Source organism: Oncorhynchus mykiss, chromosome 2 (genome assembly GCF_013265735.2).
Source record: "Oncorhynchus mykiss isolate Arlee chromosome 2, USDA_OmykA_1.1, whole genome shotgun sequence".
In the NCBI taxonomy this organism is placed as follows: domain Eukaryota; kingdom Metazoa; phylum Chordata; class Actinopteri; order Salmoniformes; family Salmonidae; genus Oncorhynchus; species Oncorhynchus mykiss.
Window position 1 is genome coordinate 26,576,099 of NC_048566.1, and position 19,315 is coordinate 26,595,413.

At 42.7% G+C, this 19,315-nt stretch overlaps 4 protein-coding genes across 5 annotated transcripts; 2 read left to right on the forward strand and 2 right to left on the reverse strand.

The window, feature by feature from the left end:
- Window positions 1–854: 854 nt before the first annotated feature.
- LOC118938772 (gamma-glutamylcyclotransferase-like) lies at window positions 855–3,239 on the reverse strand. Of its 2 annotated transcripts, XR_005036029.1 has the most exons (5): window positions 3,035–3,239; window positions 2,684–2,825; window positions 2,416–2,479; window positions 1,276–1,408; window positions 855–1,035 (listed from the first exon to the last, which is right to left on the reverse strand). XR_005036029.1 is itself a non-coding variant. In XM_036943657.1 (4 exons), the coding sequence occupies exons 2-4, from the start codon at window positions 2,713–2,715 to the stop codon at window positions 886–888; spliced, it is 315 nt and encodes a 104-aa protein (XP_036799552.1). In that variant the 5' UTR covers window positions 2,716–2,825; window positions 3,035–3,112; the 3' UTR covers window positions 855–885. The 2 variants fall into 2 exon arrangements, 1 of the variants encoding a protein (XP_036799552.1); XM_036943657.1 differs by lacking the exon at window positions 2,416–2,479 and having other exon boundaries at window positions 3,035–3,112.
- Window positions 3,240–3,659: 420 nt separating this feature from the next.
- Window positions 3,660–5,698, forward strand: LOC110539182 (leucine-rich repeat-containing protein 15-like). Its single transcript, XM_021626143.2, has one exon. It carries the CDS (start codon window positions 3,797–3,799, stop codon window positions 5,696–5,698), a length of 1,902 nt encoding a protein of 633 aa, XP_021481818.2. The 5' UTR covers window positions 3,660–3,796.
- Window positions 5,670–9,343, forward strand: LOC110539212 (toll-like receptor 13). Its single transcript, XM_021626146.2, has 5 exons — window positions 5,670–6,006; window positions 6,453–6,683; window positions 6,915–7,273; window positions 7,380–7,569; window positions 8,589–9,343. The coding sequence occupies exons 1-5, from the start codon at window positions 5,870–5,872 to the stop codon at window positions 8,686–8,688; spliced, it is 1,017 nt and encodes a 338-aa protein (XP_021481821.2). The 5' UTR covers window positions 5,670–5,869; the 3' UTR covers window positions 8,689–9,343.
- Window positions 9,344–9,692: 349 nt separating this feature from the next.
- ggctb (gamma-glutamylcyclotransferase b) lies at window positions 9,693–12,547 on the reverse strand. The gene is made up of 4 exons (XM_021626147.2): window positions 11,877–12,547; window positions 11,644–11,789; window positions 11,168–11,300; window positions 9,693–9,969 (listed from the first exon to the last, which is right to left on the reverse strand). The coding sequence occupies exons 1-4, from the start codon at window positions 11,994–11,996 to the stop codon at window positions 9,805–9,807; spliced, it is 564 nt and encodes a 187-aa protein (XP_021481822.1). The 5' UTR covers window positions 11,997–12,547; the 3' UTR covers window positions 9,693–9,804.
- Window positions 12,548–19,315: the final 6,768 nt, after the last annotated feature.

Genomic DNA, 19,315 nt, shown 5'->3' on the forward strand with positions numbered 1-19,315 from the left:
TACAGAGTTTCTTAATGGAAAACTGTTCCAGTGCGCTCAGGACCTCAGACTGGGGCTAAGGTTCTCCTTCCAACAAGACAACAACCCTAAGCACACAGCCAAGACAACGCAGGGGTGGCTTCGGGTCAAGTCTCTGAATGTCCTTGAGTGGCCCAGCCAGAGCCGAGACTTGAAGCCGGTTGAACATAGCTGACAAATAGCTGTGCAGCGACACTCCCCATCCAACCTGACCGCTTGAGAAGAGCTGCAGAGAAAAATGGGAAGAACCAAAAGGTGTTTCAACCAAGTACTGAGTAAATGGTCTGAATACTTATGTAAATGTGACATTTCATTTTATTTTTTACATTTGCAAAAAATTCTAACCCCTTTTTTGCTTTGTCATTATGGGGTACTGTTGTGTAGATTGAGGGAGAAAAAAACAATTTAATCAATTTCAGAATAAGATTGTAACTTAATAAAATTAGGGAAAAGTCAAGGGGTCTGAATACTTTCTGAATGCACTGTATGTCTGGAACCGGCCCTGACATAATACCCAATCAATCAAGTATGTGTGTGTGTGTGAGTGACTGTCTCACGCTTCCCAAGCAAAATAGAGAAACTTTGGTGAAACAAAATGCTATGCCAGACATTGTCATTCATTTTTCCTTTATTTGGTATCACATATAAAATGACAGGCTCACATTTTTCACAGAACATTGGGGAATAGAAACCAGTGTGCCACTTCGTTTTTAAAATTTACTCTAATGCATTTTTACTTATGCTGATTATGTTGCACAAGAGTACAACAGGGACAACTGAACATAGACAACGGAGTCTTATGTCAACTTCCCTCTAAAGTTGTTACATTAAGTGATTTCTCTTTCATCTTCTTTCCTCTGGTACCATCTACAAGCTTTTTCCTTTATCAGCAGGTTTCAACGCGGTGATGTCATCTAAAATGGACGGACCGCTGTAGCCGTTGGTTTCCACTGCCTCCAGCTTCTTAATATAATCCAGAGGTAAGCCAGTTTTGTTTTGCTCCAAGACAAAAACAACCTGTAGGACAAAGTACGTTGTTTTTTGTTAATGACACAAGACCCATGAGTATTTGCATAAGTCTGTACTTCTGTATTGGGTTTTGACATGTTGCTGTTAAATAACACTTTTTACACCTGTAGTCATTGTTCATGCATTTGGATATGGCCAATGGAGGCATCCTTCAAACTAGCTATCAAAACTATCCTTATTTGTGTATGATTAAGATGCTTTATTGCAAAAGACAGACATATAGCGTACCTGTTTGTATGGAGGTGAGGTCTGGTGAACTGTGAAGTTGTTCATCTGGTAGGTTCGACAGAGGACCTCTCCCTCGTCTGTGTTAATGGTAACATCTAGTGGACTGTAGAATCCTATTCCCACTCCTTCCTGCCTGGAGAACACACAGTTAAGGGCAGTTAGAAGTTTTTAATCCTTTGTAGATACTGTTGATTGAAGTTACAAATTCATGCCATTCTCTACAGTCTGTAAAACAATCCAGAATGTTATATACAGTTGAAGTCAGACGTTTACATAGCCAAATACATTTAAACTAAGTTTTTCACAATTCCTGACATTTTAATTTTAATTCCTGACACCACTTTATTTTAAGAATGTGAAATGTCAGAATAAAGCTAGAGAGAATGATTTATTTCAGCTTTTATTTCTTTCATCACACTCCCAGTGGGTCAGCAGTTTACATGCTACCAAATACTAATTGAGTGTATTGCCTTTAAATTGTTTAACTTGGGTCAAACTTGTCAGGCAGCCTCCACAAGCTTCCCACAATAAATTGGGTGAATTTTGGCCCATTCCTCCTGACAGCGCTAGTGTAACTGAGTCAGGTTCGTAGGCCTCCTTGCTCGCACACGCTTTTTCAGTTCTGCCCACAAATATTCTATGAGAATTGAGGTCAGGGCTTTGTGATGGCCACTCCAATACCTTGACTTTCTTGTCCTTAAGCCATTTTGCCACAGCTTTGAAAGTATGCTTGGGGCGTTTGGAAATTGCTCCCAAGGATGAACCAGACTTGTGGAGGTCTACAATTGTTTTTCTGAGGTCTTGGCTGATTTCTTTAGATTTTCCCATGATGTCAAGCAAAGAGGCACTGCGTTTGGAGGTAGGCCTTGAAATACATCCACTGGTACACCTCCAATTGACTCAAATTATGTCAATTAGCCTATCAGAAGCTTCTAAAGCCATGACATCATTTTCTGGAATTTTCCAATCTGTTTAAAGGCACAGTCAAGTTAGTGTATGTAAACTTCTTACCCATTGGAATAGTGATACAGTGAATTATAAGTAAAATAATCAGTCTGTAAACAATTGTTGGAAAAATTACTTGTGTCATGCAGAAAGTAGATTAACTAACCAACTTGCCAAAACTATAGTTTGACATACCGACATACTGTACGTTCAATCAGTTGTATCACTCTTTCCACTGGAACCAGAATTTTACTAGGACCTGCTTGAGGGAAGAGAACTAGGATAACCAGGGTCTTAGGCTTATCAGGCTTATTCCAGCCTTCAGGACAAATATGTACATTTGGAATATCCCACTATAGGTCCTAGAACTTCATTTTTGCAACAATTCCTATTCATGGCTGTTCAACTTCACAAACCGCACCCCATAGTGATAGGCCTATAACACTGTAAATGAGCCACCCACTTGTCTAAACTGATGAGGTTGTCCTTGTCCATCTTCCAGACCACATATCTCTTGGACTCTTATATAGTAGCAACAAATTCCATGCCAAGAGTTGGTGTTGTTGAACTCTTTCTTCCAGTATCCAAATTTAAATCACATGATCCTGTCAAGTAGAATATTACAAAGCATATACAGTAACTTCATAAATCAAATGTACGTAGCCCAATCACAATTATTTGTTAAAGCATTGCTAACAGCATAATTAATAGCTTGCACACGTATTATGGCAAATGAAAACTCCGATGCCAACCTACTATGCTTGGTGCCAACTTCTCAACATCTTCACAACAAAACATACGCACTGAAACCTACCTTCAAACTGCCCGTTGTAACAAAAACTGAGAATGGATTATTCAACTGCAGTTTTACCTTCAGCAGATTACTGCCATAAACGAAACAGAAAGTAGTCAAACACGTGTTTGATGTGTTTGAAACACTCGTTCCACTTTTATTTGAGTCATTTTCTATTAAGGTATATTTACTTTTACTCAAGTATGGCAATTGGGTACTTTTTCCACCACTGTTGAAACCAGACTTTTTTGCACTGTTGTTGGGCTAATATTTACATCCGTAGCTACAGCCCCCTGTGAATCCTTTCTCAATAGAAGCATTCAGTGAATTGTAGCTTTAAGACTAAAGTTAAGAAGTAAGATTAGGAGATTAGGTTCATGTTCAATAACTACAATATTTACCAATACTACACGTTTCACTTCCAAAAGGATTCTAAAGTTATATTCCACCGATACAATATTTGTTTTAGGTCATTTGTGAAATACATTTTGTGTATGCATTACATGTTTCTTCTGCAATCAGTGCTATATTTGATCATCTAATTTTAAAGATACAAACCATGCACTCCACCAGTTCTCTTATATATATTTTGTGGGAAGGGAAGTTAGAAAGAGGTGAGCAACAACAACCTTATCTGTGTACAGCAGCCTTTCTCTTTCTGTCAAAGCCAGTAAGAAAACAGACCAAAAAAAGATTGCACAGATAGGTATATATACTCAAACTGCAGCACAAGCATCAAGTCATTCCAACTGACCAGTGTCTCTGAGGTACTTCACAAGAAAGATGAGCCTGGTCTGTGTTCAGTTGGGACTATTTGTATTTTGGATCTTTGGTTCCTGGGGTTGGCTGAGTAACAAATGTATCCTCTATGAGAAAGTGAATTACTGGATGTACATTCACGCTAACTGCCCAAGCATGATCGGCTTCACTGCCAGTTGCTGGGATATATATGACCTCAAAGTCAACCTCTCTGTTGTTCCATCAAACTACCAGACCCTCTGTCTCGAGATCAGGAGTGGATACGTAATGCAATCTGGCGCTCTCTCTCGGTTCTACGCTCTTGAGAGACTTCACCTAGAGGGCTTTCTACCCACGATTCTCCATGGCACCTTCAAGGGACTGTCCAGTGTAAAGACACTCTCTCTGAACTGTAAGGGGATGATACAGTGTAACAATGCATCGCTTCTATCCAACACTTTCAGGGACCTGACTAATCTGGAGGAACTTTCCATTGACGATTGCATGCTTTCTGTGATGGCACTGGACGTATTTGGAGGGATCCCCCTATTGAAGAAACTCACAGTCAACAGATGTTGTGCACAGGAGCTATCTGATTTGCTATGCAGGATAGTTAATATGTCACAGTCAATAACAAGCCTGACATTTAAGTCAAAGGAGATAGTCACTTTGAGACCCCCAAACTGCTCTGACACCAAAGGAGCTGTTCTTGAGCTTCCTCATTTCTATCGTCTTCAAGAGGTGAGATTTTCATTCCCTAACGCTCATCACTTAGATAAAGGTGCATTCAAATGCTTTGAAAACATCACAGAGCTCTCTGTGCCTATGGTTGATGAGCCACAGACACAGCTTCTGCAGTCTGGCATCAAAAGACTGCAGGCATTTGATTTTTACAACAAATGCATTTCCTTTGAGTCAGTTTGTGAAACCGTATTCAAACTCTCAATCACAGAAATTAATGTAAGAAATGATCAATTCTGGAACACCACATCTGCTGTGAGAAACTGCCAGGGGATAAAGAAGATTAATTTAAATTATTATGAACATGATCATGATGCACTTAACTTGAGTTTGATCCATGATTTGAAGAATCTCGTTGATTTGGGTGTTTTCCTTATGCACTCGAGGGAAGTTGAAATCAGTATGCTTTGTGACATTCAAAAGGGTCCTGTTCTGTGGCTGAAAAAACTGTGCCTGTTAAGCTTTCAAATCACAAACATCACCTCAGAGCAGTTTGGTTGCTTGAAGAATCTGAAACAGCTGATTTTGTCAGGAAATCAGATTACCACTGTTGCAGACTTTACATTTAAGGAACTAGCTAAATTGAGGTTCTTAGACCTACGTAATAACAAGATCTCTCAGATAACAGAGAACAGTTTCTTTGGCCTGCATGTCTTGGAAACCCTAATTCTGGAACAAAACCCACTAGAAACGATTGAAGCATTTGCCTTCATCCACCTCACTTTGCTGAAGCACATATGTTTAGGGGACTTTCAACCTTTGCCTAGTGAGTTGGAGAGTAGCGTGAATGTGAATCTGACACACATATTTGGTGTGTTCCCTCAAGGGTTAATGCACATGAACATTTCTTCCATGTGGTACACCCTCAACATCATCATCGGCAGCAACAGCACCCCAAAACCAGGGATTTTCCTTCAGCTCAGTGCCACAACTGTATTCTTCCAGGACTGCTGGAGACCGTTTTTCCAGTCTGTCGTCAGCCTCACAGCCATAACAGAACGTCTCCTGTGTGGGTCTCATTTTGCCGCAAGATACTTCACCTCCCTACAGTACTTTGGCTTCAATTCTGTGCTGTCAGCTGAATTTGTGGACATGACTGACCTGAACACACTTGTGGAGATGAGGTATCTATTTATCCATTTACTTAACGGTAGAGTGAGGACAAACAGCTGTATAGTTTCAAAAGTATACAATAAATTAGATTAAAAGCTGTACTGTATGCAAACCATCCAAGTCTGGCCTGCCTGCTTTTTTAAAAGTATGAATGGGGTTTAAGAGCAGTAGTGGTCTAAAGAATAAAAAGAAGTATGACAGATTACTTCAAAAGTGCATTTACAAGGTAACTGATTATAATCCAACTGTAGGTATCTGACGCTAATGGGAGTGGAACTCTACCGGCAGCCAGGGCTGGCCACTATGTTCCACAACCTCACCAAGCTGGAGACCCTGAACCTGGTCACCTGCAGGATCCTCAGTCTGGAGGAGGAGATGAGCAGAGACCTGCATTCCCTCAGGTAGATAATAGAAACACCCACCCATATGAAGGCAGGCGGGGTTTGAACCCATCCCACTGAGCACAGATGTCAGTTCAACGTCTCGTTTTGAATTACATTTCGTTGTTGTCAACTAACCGTGAATTGAACATGAAGTCAACAACATATGTCACCATGTCATTGGATTGAAGTTAATAGTTGGGTGAAAATAGGAAATGCCCTCACGTTGATGACTTTTTGCAAATCCAATCAGTTTTCCAACATTGGATACAACTTCGATTCAACCAGTTTTTGCCCAGTGGGATGCCACAAGGGACCATGTGTGGTCTGGATTTGCCACCACTAGACAAGACTATGGCACTACGAGCTACAACTACAAATGATTCTGTGTTTGATTGGCTAGCAGCATCTACAAGCTAGCCTCCATTTGGGCCCTTAGAGTGAACTGTTTTCTGCCTTCTCCTCAGACAGATGTCAGTCCACATCCCAGAGGAGTTCAGTGTGATGGAGAGCTTCACAGAGCCGCTGACCAACCTGAGGTACCTGTTACTCTACAATTTTCGCTTGGACTGCAGCTGTGACAACACCTGGCTGCTCGCCTGGGCTGAAAGACAGTCACATGTCCAGGTCGTATTTTATCACCCTGGGGAAGCAGACGTGACATGTAAAAACGAGAATGGAATCCAGAACTTTGCCAGGTAAGAAGAAAGATATACTGATAATGAAGAGCATCCATTTATTGTACAACCATAGAGGCAACACACACATAGAACACCACCATGGCCGTTTAGCATTTGAACTTGCCATCTAGGCCTGGATGTGCAGCCACGACCTGTTTCGAATGCTTTCTCTATTGATAGTGTCCATAATATGAGTAATCTAAGCGTCAATGGATGACTTTGTTTCCGTCATTGCACCGTCCATCTCAGGTACTCAGCAGCCAACTGTTCCCTGGACGTGGGCTTTGTCCTGTTCCTCTGCACCTCGCTGGGCCTGCTCCTCTTCATGCTGGTGGTGCTGCTCCATCAGCTGGCTCGGGAATACCTACTGGCCTTCTGCCACATCATCCGCTGCTGGCTGGAAGAGGCTGTACGGAGGCCCAACCTCAGGGGGCGCTACTGCTATGATGCCTTTGTGTCGTACAGTGGGAGAGACGAGCGCTGGGTGGTGGAGCAGCTGCTTCCGGGCCTGGAGCAGAGGGGGCCTCCCTTCCTGCGTCTATGTCTGCACAGCAGGGACTTCCAGTTGGGGAAGGACATTGTGGACAACATCACAGACAGCCTCTACGGTAGGCATCCTGGACTACTAGAATTACTATATACAGACTCACCGGTTAAAAATGCCAAGCCAATGGCATCACCATCTATTGATCCTTCTTATTGGTCTGGTTCCAGGCAGCCGCTACACCGTGTGTGTGGTGAGTCGTAACTACCTGCGCAGTAACTGGTGCTCCCTGGAGCTGCGGCTGGCCACCCTCCGTCTGCTGGTGGAGCAAAGGGACATCCTTATCTTGGTCTTCCTGGAGGACATCCCTCCTCGCCAGCTGTCTGCCCACCACCGCCTGGCCAAGCTGGTCAAGACCAGGTACGTACAGCATGTGGAGAGGGGGTTCTGTGAACCACATTCTATCATTTATTGAACTAGGAAACATCCTTGCAAAAACATAGTGCATTCAGAAAGCAATCAGACCACTCCACATTTTGTTACGTTACAGCCTTATTCTAAAATGTATTAAATATCAATTTACGCACAATACCCCATAAAGCGAAAACAGGTTTTTAGACATTTTTGCAAATGTATATAGCTAAAAAACTACAGAAATACCTTATTTACATAAGTATTCAGACCCTTTGCTAAGAGACTCAAAATTGAGCACAGATCTGCGGAAGGGTACCAACAAATTCTGCAGCATTGAAGCTCCCTAATAACAGCGGCCTCCATCATTCTAAAATGGAAGAAGTTGGGAACCACCAAGACTCTTCCCAGAGCTAGCCGCCTGGCCAAACTGAGCAATCGGGGCCTTGGTCAGAGAGGTGACAGAGCTCCAGAGTTCCTCTGTGGAGATGGGAGAACCTTCCAGAAGGACAACCATCTCTGCAGCACTCCACCAATCAGTCCTTTATGGTAGAGTGGCCAGACGGAAGCCACTCCTCAATAAAAGGCACATGACAGCCAGCTTGGACTTTGCCATAGGGCACCAAAAGGACTCTCAGACAATGAGAAACAAGATTATCTGGTCTGCTGAAACCAATATTGACCTCTTTGGCCTGAATGCCAAGCGTAATTTCTAGAGGAAACCTGGCACCATCACTACAGTGAAGCATGGTGGTGGCGGTATCATGCTGTAACGTAGCGAAATGTGGGAATAATGAAGTGCTCTGAATACTTTCCAAAAGCACGGTATATTTTTTTGTGACCTCAAGTGTTGAGGAATTTGACTTGAAAGGCTTGTCTTCTAAATTATATTTTACATATATATATATATACAGTATCTTCATTATGACTTTAGTGTATGCTGTATTTCAAGTGTTGTGTAATGCCTTGAGTGTGATAAAAGCACTTTATACTTTATTCAAATAATCTGTTATTATTGTGATCCCCAGGACCTACTTGGACTGGCCCCAGGACCAGGCCATGCAGCCTGCCTTCTGGGACCGTCTGTGGACCAAACTGGTCCCTCCTGAACCACACCCTGGCCAGTGACCAGATACAGTACTACACTCTTTTAAAAGGGGTTCTTAAAGGGGTCTTTGTTGGGTGAAAAGGTTCTACCTGGAACCATAAAGGGTTCTCCTTCAGAGATGAGCAAATAACTCTTTAGGGTTTTAGAGAGCACCTTTTTTGTGTACATGGTATTCTGCTTCCAATTAACTTTGTATGAACTGTGTGGACACAATGACCAACCGTTATCAACAGCAGAGGGAGACAAAGACCTTCAATCATATACAGTACACAGACTTCCGATGTTCAAAATATGTTTGCAGCAAAAAAAGGAAACACCTTCTGATCTAACAATGACGTTTATGGCTTTGCATACATTTTTATTATTGGATTCAATAACATGTTCCGTCTCTCTCTCCTGTCTTCTTCTAGCGTTGCATTACTGTATGACACAGATGTATGATACAGCTGATTTTCTCTGGTCACCATCTCAGCAAAGCCACATACTGGAAACTCACTTCAGGGGGCTCTTCATCAGTAGACTCTTAAGGATTAACAGAAGAAGTGATCTTGAATGTGGCCTGGCCCCATATCTTTCTGTGCTGTCTTAACAACGTGGTCATGTCACTGACCCATAGGATTTGGAAAGACACCACAAACAGATCTGAGACCAGGCTATCTTGAATGAGGCTGATTTAATGCCATTGTGCACTCTATACAGATCAACACAGAACATCCGGGGAGGTTTTATTGTCCGCCGAAGTAGTACAAATACACATGATCATATTCTACATTCAATCCCTATACAGTCTGAGGGATGCTCGGTGTCATCATCATCATCATCATCATTGTTATGTGTCAGTAAATAACTATTCCTGAAGAGGACTTATAGATGTAACGTTACACACAGGACTTGATGGTTTCTCTAACCAGTGGGTTTCTGAACACAGTTATCTCTCTAGGCAAGTTTGAATTCCTAGAGAAAAATAAATGCTGTTGCTACCTCGCTTTCAAACCAAGGTGCATGAACAGTGGAGCAAACTGGAGATGAGAAGATATTCAACAACTCTTGGTAGGACAGTGGAAGTTGTAGAAGTTTGCTTCAATTGTCCTACCAGGAGTTGAGTTCCTAAACATGGCAGTTTGTTTCAGGTGTTGTTAAGCGTCAGATCGGTGATTGGCTCTCTCCTTAGCTCTTTTCATAATCCGCTCCAGCTCAGCCATGACAGGCAGTGGGCCCTCATACTTGTTGGTCTCGATGGACCTCAGCTTCTCCTGGTAGTTCTTTGGCAAGCCATTCTGCTCCGCCCCCATTAAAATCACCTGGGGCAACCAGAGAACAATCAACATAAAACATTTATAATTTCATAGGAAGTTAAACTATATTAATCAGACAATCACTTATACAGTATTTTCTGTTATCTAACGACAATAAATGACCAGTGGCGCCCATTAAAATCCAGAACATCAATAGTAACTACCCTTACGCTATGGTAACTGCCCCAAGAATGTGTGTATCTCAAATACTGTACCCATCGAACCACACACCACACATAGAACACGCCACATAACAGAGGAACAATGCACTCAGCTCAACCGTATGAGTCTGGTACACACACGACAGAGCACTGCACAAAGCTTCTGTGGTCACAAAGCCACGCTCCACGCCTGTTACATTCGCTGGCTGTTTTTCCTCACACCACTTTGATTATTTCGCTAGAGCATTTAGATGTGCAATGAACCGTCTGGAAACACAGTTTAGTAACTGTTCACATTGTCCAATACAGTGCATGAGATTGGGTACATCCTGGATGAATTGATGGATATCTACTAAAGAAAAAATAAAACAAATCCTGTGTTCTTGCGAAAGCCAGAATATGAACCTGGAATGTAGCATTCCAGATGCTTCAGAGAGGGAGGTTTTATTTTGGAGAGGGGCTGTGAGTGAATAGTCAAAAAATCCACTGACCTAGTTGCTGCTCTTTCCCTATTGTCTTTTCAACACAAAGCCATCTGGGAGCTGTCAGTGGCAAACGCCAGAAAAAACACCAAAACACTGGTATTTTTGCCACCACAGTGAGTGAGTGACAGAGACTCATTCAAGAGGATGATGTCAGCCACGCTGTCATCCGCAAGTAACGAGTGATGTGTTTGATTTGCTGTTGTTTTGGTTATGAATTTGAGCATATAGAGTACATTGTTAAATTACAATTTGTTTGAAAAAGCACTTGTTGGTAAATACCTTTTCAGAGATTTCTATCAGAGATCATTTTCAGAGACAACTATTTGCATTTCTCTTCATCTTCCACTGTATATCCATAGAGAGCACCACTTTCATTAACAACGTTCCTCTCTACACTTTGTAAGGTCCCTAACGTCTTACAGGGTTCCGTGTCAAGTCCATGTTCTTAAATTGATTTGGAATGACAGAGATATAAATAGATTGAGAAAGGGAGACGGTGTGTGATAGAGAGAGAGAGAGAGAGGGGGAGGGAAAAGAGTGTAAAAGGAGGTGTGTCACCTTGAGGTACTGTGGAGACGGTGGAGCGTAAATACAGCTGTTCATGATGTAGGTGCGACAGTTGAGCTCTTGGCCCCGAGTCTTCACATTCACCTCCACAGGGCTGTAGGCCCCTAGTCTCACGTTCTCCTGGCTGCACACACACACACACAAATATGAATACACCCACCCGCACAGGTTTTGAACGGGTTAGAACTAGACCACTTTAACCACGATGAAGAAGCACTCAGAAGGACACAACAGACTTAGTATTTATTTTTATTTTTTAATGTAACCTTTATTTAACTAGGCAAGTCAGTTAAGAACAAATTCTTATTTACAATGATGGGCTACACCGTCCAAACCCTGGACGACGCTGGGCCAATTGTGCACCGCTCTATTGGACTCCCAATCACGTCCGGTTGTGATACAGCCTTGATAAAGTAGACACGGTATGCACCAACTTGGATTAGGTGAACAAGATGAAGGTCTCTTACCTGTCTAGAGACTCGAGGTCAGCCACGTTCATCCTCCATACCACTCCCCACACCTCGTCCGCTGGGCTGTTCTCGATGGTCGCCACACCCCCATGCCAGCGGTCACTGGCCAGACCCTTGTAGTTCCCAAATATCAGCTTGTAGTCCTGGAGAGAAGGAGAGATAGAGAGGGTCAGATTAAGGTCAGGTGTCCTCCCAGGTCCTCCTTATAGTCAGGTCAGGTCAGGTCGTACCTTGAGCCTGGCCACACAGTGGATGGAAGCGGAGGGGTTCTTGAGCTGGAGCCTTTCCTTCAGTAGGTTACTGCCGTAGGCAAAGTACAGGAAGGTGTGGATTTCTATGTTGTCATCCATGCTGACAGAGAGGAGGAGAAGGAGTAGGAGCAGGAGGAGGAAGGGCAGGGTGAGGAGGAGGAGTCAAGGGAAGACAAGGAGGATGAGTCAAGGGAAGACAAGGAGGAGGAGGGAGGAGGAGAGAATAGAGAGAAACCACAGTCAGCAAGAGTGCTTGGAGGCGGAGCAGAGACGCAAGGTGAGGTCATGAGCGCTACTGTGACAGAGATCAAACTCTGCACCCCCCTCTTTTATACCAGCCCTCTCTCCACTCACTGACTCCCCATTATCATGCTAATCCATCGGGCCTGCCCTGTGCTGTACTGTGCGCTGCCCACCACTGCCACACAATACACAAACAGCCTGCTGGTTGCTGAGCCTTATGGCCTGAGCTGGCTGAGCTCACAGTCACACCAGCATGTCATTCACAGTGTGATGCAACAAGCCTGCATAGCGCTGTCTTGTGGACAGAGAAGTTAGTGGTGTGTTGCAGCTGATGCTTTGACAAATAGGCCAATCCATCAGTCATGTTTGCTTGCATGCACATGGATTTATGTTTACACCCCTGTTGGTAATCAGGCAGACCTAAATTATGGACACTGAAACATCATTTGAACTTTGCTTTGAAATCATGTCATGGGCACTGGTGTAGTGGAGGGTAAATGCAGTTTACACACCTTTTTTGTTTTGTGCCAAGCTTTACTCATCTTTTGCAAAAAAAAATGCATTGAAAGTATAGGAAGCATTACTGGTCACGGGAAAAACGGCTAAACATAAACACGGCTGGTCCAACAAGGTCCAGTAGGTAACTTTGCGGACGACCTGACCAAATTCACATAGAAAAGTCAAATCAGATTAAATGTTATTTGTCACGTGCACCGAATACAACAGGTAGACCTTACAGTGAAATGCTTACTTACAGGCTCTAACCAATAGTTCAACTATGACAGACAAAATGAGAAAAAAATTCCAGAAAATCACATTGTAGGATTTTTAATGAATTTATTTGCAAATTATGGGGGAAAATAAGTATTTGGTCACCTACAAACAAGCAAGATTTCTGGCTCTCATTGATGGAAGCAACATTCTTTCTGCAATATTAAGCTGATCCACCCATAAAATTAAATAAATAGTAATAATCCTTTAACAGTGAATGAGTGATGACCTTGAAAACACACAAGACCGGTAGTTATGTTCAGCAAGTATATTATTCTTCCTGCTTTATCTAGCTCTAATTGGGATATTTTACATTGCCTTGCTACCTGATAGGTAATCCATCTCAGATGACGTCCGGGATCGTAAGCATTTACAAAATGTTGCCTGAATAATTGGAATTCATAACATATCACATCATTTTTTTTTTGCAATTGGTTACATACCATATGAAATGGATGATTTGTTTATTGCAAGTTTTTTAAAGTGAACCTTTATTTAACTAATGATGTAGTACACAATTGAGCACAATTTTCGTGACTGTTTATGGCTGGTGAGCACTACTTTAAAAACTACTGGTTGAAATTATAAAAAAAAACCTTTGGACCGTCACTTTAATTTGCACAAACTGCATTTGGAGTTGGATGGAATCCTAATCACTTCATCATCAGACGTTTCTGATGATGAACTGCGTGCGCAATTTTTAATGACGTGTAAATTGATGATGATAATGACCCCGTTGTACTCATTGCTTGAGCCCACATGGATTGCATAGACTAGCCAGAGATTATGGAGGAATTTCTCTGAGCTAGCCTACTGGAATATTTTCACCGCGCCCACTCAAAACAGCATTTCGCTCACTGATGGAGCGGGAGAAAGAACTAACCAATAGGAAGCAAGCGCCCAGCCCACGTCGAACTCTCGCATCCATCCCAAACAGGAGGAGGACCACAACAGAAACGGAGCATATTTCATACATAAACTGAATGTGTTGAAGGAGAACATTTGATTACATACCGCAGTCGATTAAAGTAGATTTTTTTGTTTAATTCAAATAATGTTGTGTGCGCAGAACGCCTGATTTCTTTGAGCGATAAGAAAAAGGTAGAACTATTAATAAAACCTATAATTTGCTATAACTTGCTTGTTTATCATTCAAGCAGATAGGAAGAGAACACTCCTGGCCTGCGAATACAAAGGTAATATCAAACAGATTTTTATTGTGATCTATCATTGCATGCAAATAAACTTGAAGAATGCTTCTGTAATATTCACATATGCCATTGATCAAGAGCATTGTTAATCAATAAAAATGTTATTTTACAGAATTGAACCTCGAGGCTAGAATATCTTGAGGATAGAGTATCTTCCACTTGTATGTGTCACCTGTGTTCTTTGATTTATGGTAGCAAGTGCATGTGAGGGACATATTGACAAGTGAGGGGGTACAATAAAAGAAACGTAATGTTGGTTACATTGTGGTGGTGGGTGTTTTAAAGTGGCAACTATCAGTTATAGCTGCTTCATTTGGCCATATGAATGCATGTAGGGTATTCACTTATTTCTACATTTCTCTCCTTGTTTTATTTATCACGGTTTGTACACAGTATATAGTTTTTATTTTACTGTCAGTCTCTCTGTCGGTCTGCATTAATTAATTCATCTCACCCTTGTTCCTTCTAACAACCTATTGATAAATCCATTATATCCTGCATGGATAAAGCTATAGACATACGCATGGACAGCCATGGATGATGTTGCAGATTTTACTGGAGAACATTCTCGGTCTCGTGCTCAGGCCCTATCATGTTTGTCCTGAGTCGGTGTGAAGAGGGGTGAGAGAGATCCCCAGTATGGAGCCAGGGAGGGGTCCAGGGTCGGGGGCTGGAGCCCCTTCCTCCATTCACCTCCTCCAGCTCACAAGGGGGTACAACTTTTTACAAATGGAAATGTGGGATAGTGTGGGTCTGCGAAGTGACTCAATAGTTCTGTTAGACCCTGGTTTACATGTTTGTAAGATTTGACTAGGGTCTGGATGGAATAGCTAGATACTTAGGGAAGGATCCTGCTAAAGTTGTAGCTGGTAGGACATCCAAAGATCTTACATGATTCTTGGAAATATTACAGCAGGTTTTGTTTCCAAATGTCATGTCCATCAATAAACAAGTATAGGTTTATAATTGACCAAGCTTGTTATTTTTCTATCAGTTGTTGGAAAAAGTTTCTGACTTTGACAGTCACCCTTTGTCTGCCCTAATCAAGAGTAAGACTGTATCTATTTATTCCTGTAGATGGCAGTGTTGTGTTTGAAATGACCACATAGAGTAGATACAGCGTCACGTCTACCATTGGATCAGATCAAATTCACACTAAAATGAAAAAGGGAAAAATAACTCCTTGAAAAAAGATGCTGTCATGACTATAGAATTGTATTATTATGGAGATAAAACCTTCACCACAATCACTCAAACTAGCTGACCGAAACTCTTACTAACTTAATAAAATAAATCCCTGGTATTAGAGCTTTGGACCTGATAAGCCTTAGTGGTGGCAGCCTTCTCATTGAAAAGCACTGTGGGTTTTCTGGTTGAGTTGAGCCAGAAAACTCAACCAGAAAACTTGAGCCAGAAAACTCAATCTATATATTTCCATATATAGAGATAGTTCAGCCAGGTTTTAGAACGGCTGCCATGTTAGCGCCCAGATATAACTTAATTCTTGAAAGGTTGATGATGTAACAGTACGAGAACGCGTCTGACAATTCCCTATGAAATTACCTGCTGTAAACAAGCGAAACAGAGCAGCGAATTTGACAGACGTTTTCATTGATTAGCATTCAATATGTATCCAAGTCTGTACTGTGTTGTGCTGTCAACAAATTGCATATCTGCTTTCACTGGACATTTTCATAGGTTTTGAAAACTATCAGTAATAAACAGCACAATGCGGAAGTGTCAAATTATCACTTAGCAACAGCTATGGAGGAGAAAGTGGCGCTGTCGGAATGTTCAGATATATGGCTCTGGTATTTCCGTAGTCCAGTCTTTGCCTTGAAACATTGGTGAAAGTGTCAGAACCCCATCCCAAACAAATAACGGACACAAACAACTGAACGGCAATATCTCAACACACAGAGGGGAGCTGACATGGTTTTCATGGCAAACGTCAGTTCCGGATGTTTTGTCACCAAGCAGTAGTACACCCTCTGGCCAGACTTTCCCACGCGGGGCGAGCCAAGAGTCATGCTGCCTTGATGGTGTTCCAGACCAATATCATTAGCAAGCAGCAATACATGTGACTCAGGTACTATACTTGATCTTAGCCAAAACGCAGTGGCGTGCTGTGGCGTGACGCTCACAAACAAAAGGATCTGTAAGCAATTATATTTCCTTGTAAATAAACAAGTGTCAAATTGTGATTGAGGGAAAACATAAACAATACACTCATTAAGTGTATGCAAATGGCCTCAACTGGTCAACCCATCTTGTGACAAGTGTACAAGATTTAAGAGCAGACTGGGCACATTGCTTGGAGAGACAGAACAGGCGTGTGTCAATGACCCTTTGAGAGACAAAGACCCAGTGAGAGACAAAGACCCAGTGAGAGACAAAGACCCATTGAGAGAACTGTTATGTAACGGCGTCTTAACTTTACAGACAGTCTGTACCGCAACAGTCACTAATTGTCCATTGTTGCCAGGGCTATGGGCCAGCGAGGAGTTGCCTCTCGTTCCTGTAGCGTTCCTGTACTGAGCAGGCATGGGGTCTCTGTTCCTCGCAGCAGCCACAGCGATGAGATGTCAGGACCTGTTAAAGCATTTACCGTCAGAACCCTAACCCAGACGGACTGTGCCTCACTGTGGTGGACGTTTTGTCCAGATCTTTCCTGTCAGATCTGTCCCAATCCCAGGCAGCCTCTGGCCTCTGGCCTTTCTGCTTTTTATTTGGAAGGATGTGGCCAGTTGAAAGCTCACCATGGTGCAGACTGAGACCAGTTCTGGATTACAGACAAGAGGATATGATGTTGACCTCCTGCGAGCCGTTCTTGCTAAATTCCACATCTGTCGACAAAACATGCCTCCTCTCCCCCAACCCCCCTCCTATTGTACAGTTGAAGTCGTAAGTTTACATACACTTAGGTTGGAGTCAATTAAACTAGTTTTTCAACCACTCCACACATTTCTTGTTAACAAACTCACTGTATAATTCACTGTATCACAATTCCAGTGGGTCAGAAGTTTACATACACTAAGTTGACTGTGCCTTTAAACAGCTTGGAAAATCCCAGAAAATTATGTCATGGCTTTAGAAGCTTCTGATAGGCTAATTGACCTCATTTGAGTCAATTGGAGGTATACCTGTGGATGTATTTCAAGGCCTACCTTCAAACACAATGCCTCTTTACCTGACATCATGTGAAAAGCTAAAGAAATCAGCCAACAACTTAGAAAAAAAATTGTAGACCTCTAAGTCTGGTTTATCCCTGGGAGCAATTTCCAAACGCCTGAAGGTACCACATTCATCTGTACAAGCAATAGTATGCAAGTATAAACACCATGGGACCACGCAGCCGTCATACCGCTCAGGAAGGAGACACATTCTGTCTCCTAGAGATGAATGTACTTTGGTGCGCAAAGTGCAAATCAACCCTAGAACAACAGCAAAGGACCTTGTGAAGATGCTGGAGGAAATAGGTACAAAAGTATCTATATCCACAGTAAAACGAGTCCTATATCGACATCGCTCAGAAAGGAAGAAGCCAATGCTCCATAACTGCCATAAAAAAGCCAGACTACGGTTTGCAACTGCACATGGGGACAAAGATCGTACATTTTGGAGAAATGTCCTCTGGTCTGATGAAACAAAAATAGAACTGTTTGGACATAATGACCATCGTTATGGTTGGAGGAAAAACGGGGAGGCTTGCAAGCCGAAGAACACCATCCCAACAATGAAGCACAGGAGTGGCAGCATCATGCTGTGGGGGTGCTTTGCTGCAGGAGGGACTGGTGCACTTCGCAAAATAGATGGCATCATGAGGAAAGAAAATTATGTGGATATATTGAAGCAACATCTCTAGACATCAGTCAGGAAGTTAAGGCTTGTTCGCAAATGGGTCTTCCAAATGGACAATGACCCCAAGCATACTTCCAAAGTTGTGGAAAAATGGCTTAAGGACAACAAAGTCAAGGTATTGGAGTAGCCATCACAAAGCCCTGACCTCAATTCTCATAGAACATTTGTGGGCAGAACTGAAAAAGCCTGACTCAGTTACAGTTAATGTCAGGAATTGTGAAAAACTGAGTTTAAATGTGTTTGGCTAAGGTGTATGTAAACTTCTGACTTCAACTGTAAATATGCAGGCTGGGTTGCTTTTCTGTCCTGCGTTTTCTCTTTCCTTCAGACATTCTCCCTCTTACCTCCACCCCAATGATCACGCCACACCAGTCCCGTAGGCGTCTTCCTTAACTGTCCAACTAGGACCATTATGAAATCCAAAATAAACACAGCTAATGCATCAGAGAGGGGGATGTCATCTGGGACAAATAGCAATGCATTTGTGTTATGTCAGTGGGGAGCAATGGAAAACAGAATTCAGCTCAATTGTACAGCTGCACCCCTCACTGTGAACCCCTCTCCGAACCCCACCCCTCTTCCGACCCCCAACCCACCCGTAACCACTCCTGCTGTTGCCTCATACAGCTCCTCTAACATGGTCCCATGGCCTCCCTCCACGACGCTCGAGTCCCAACTGGACAGCTCCGACTATTAACTCCTGTTGTGTCCCATTTAGGGCTCAGATGTGAGTTCTACACCTGTCGCTGTTTGAGCAGAGCCCAGTTTTCCAACAAAACGGCGCCCCCTACCTCCCTTCCTTCCCTGACAAACGGTCCCACCAGCCTCAGCCTCATATGGGCCGGATTCAACAAAAGTTAAGTGGGATGTGCAGCAAGCAGCAAACCACACGTGTACCCTTCAGGCGTCCATTTCACAACCAGTTTTACCCCCATCTGAGACCCTGGTTTGAAGTGGATGAGTGATGGACTATTGACACAGTAGGGATTGTGAAACATACAGTGATAATTGTGTTAGACTTGTTTGTTTCAATTTCAAGTGAATGTCACGTGCACAAGTTCAGTGAAATGTATTTTTGCAAGCTTTAAACCCAACAATGCAGTGATCAATATCAATGTAGTATTAAAAAATAACATGAGGTAGAACAAAAACACAGAAAGCCTTCCTTCTGGAAGGTTCTCCCATCTCCACATAGGAACTCTAGAGCTCTCTCACCTCCCTGACCAAGACCCTTCTCCCCCGATTGCTCAGTTTAGCCAGGCGGCCAGCTCTAGGAAGAGTCTTGGTGGTTCCAAACTTCTTCCATTTAAGAATGATGGAGGCCACTGTGTT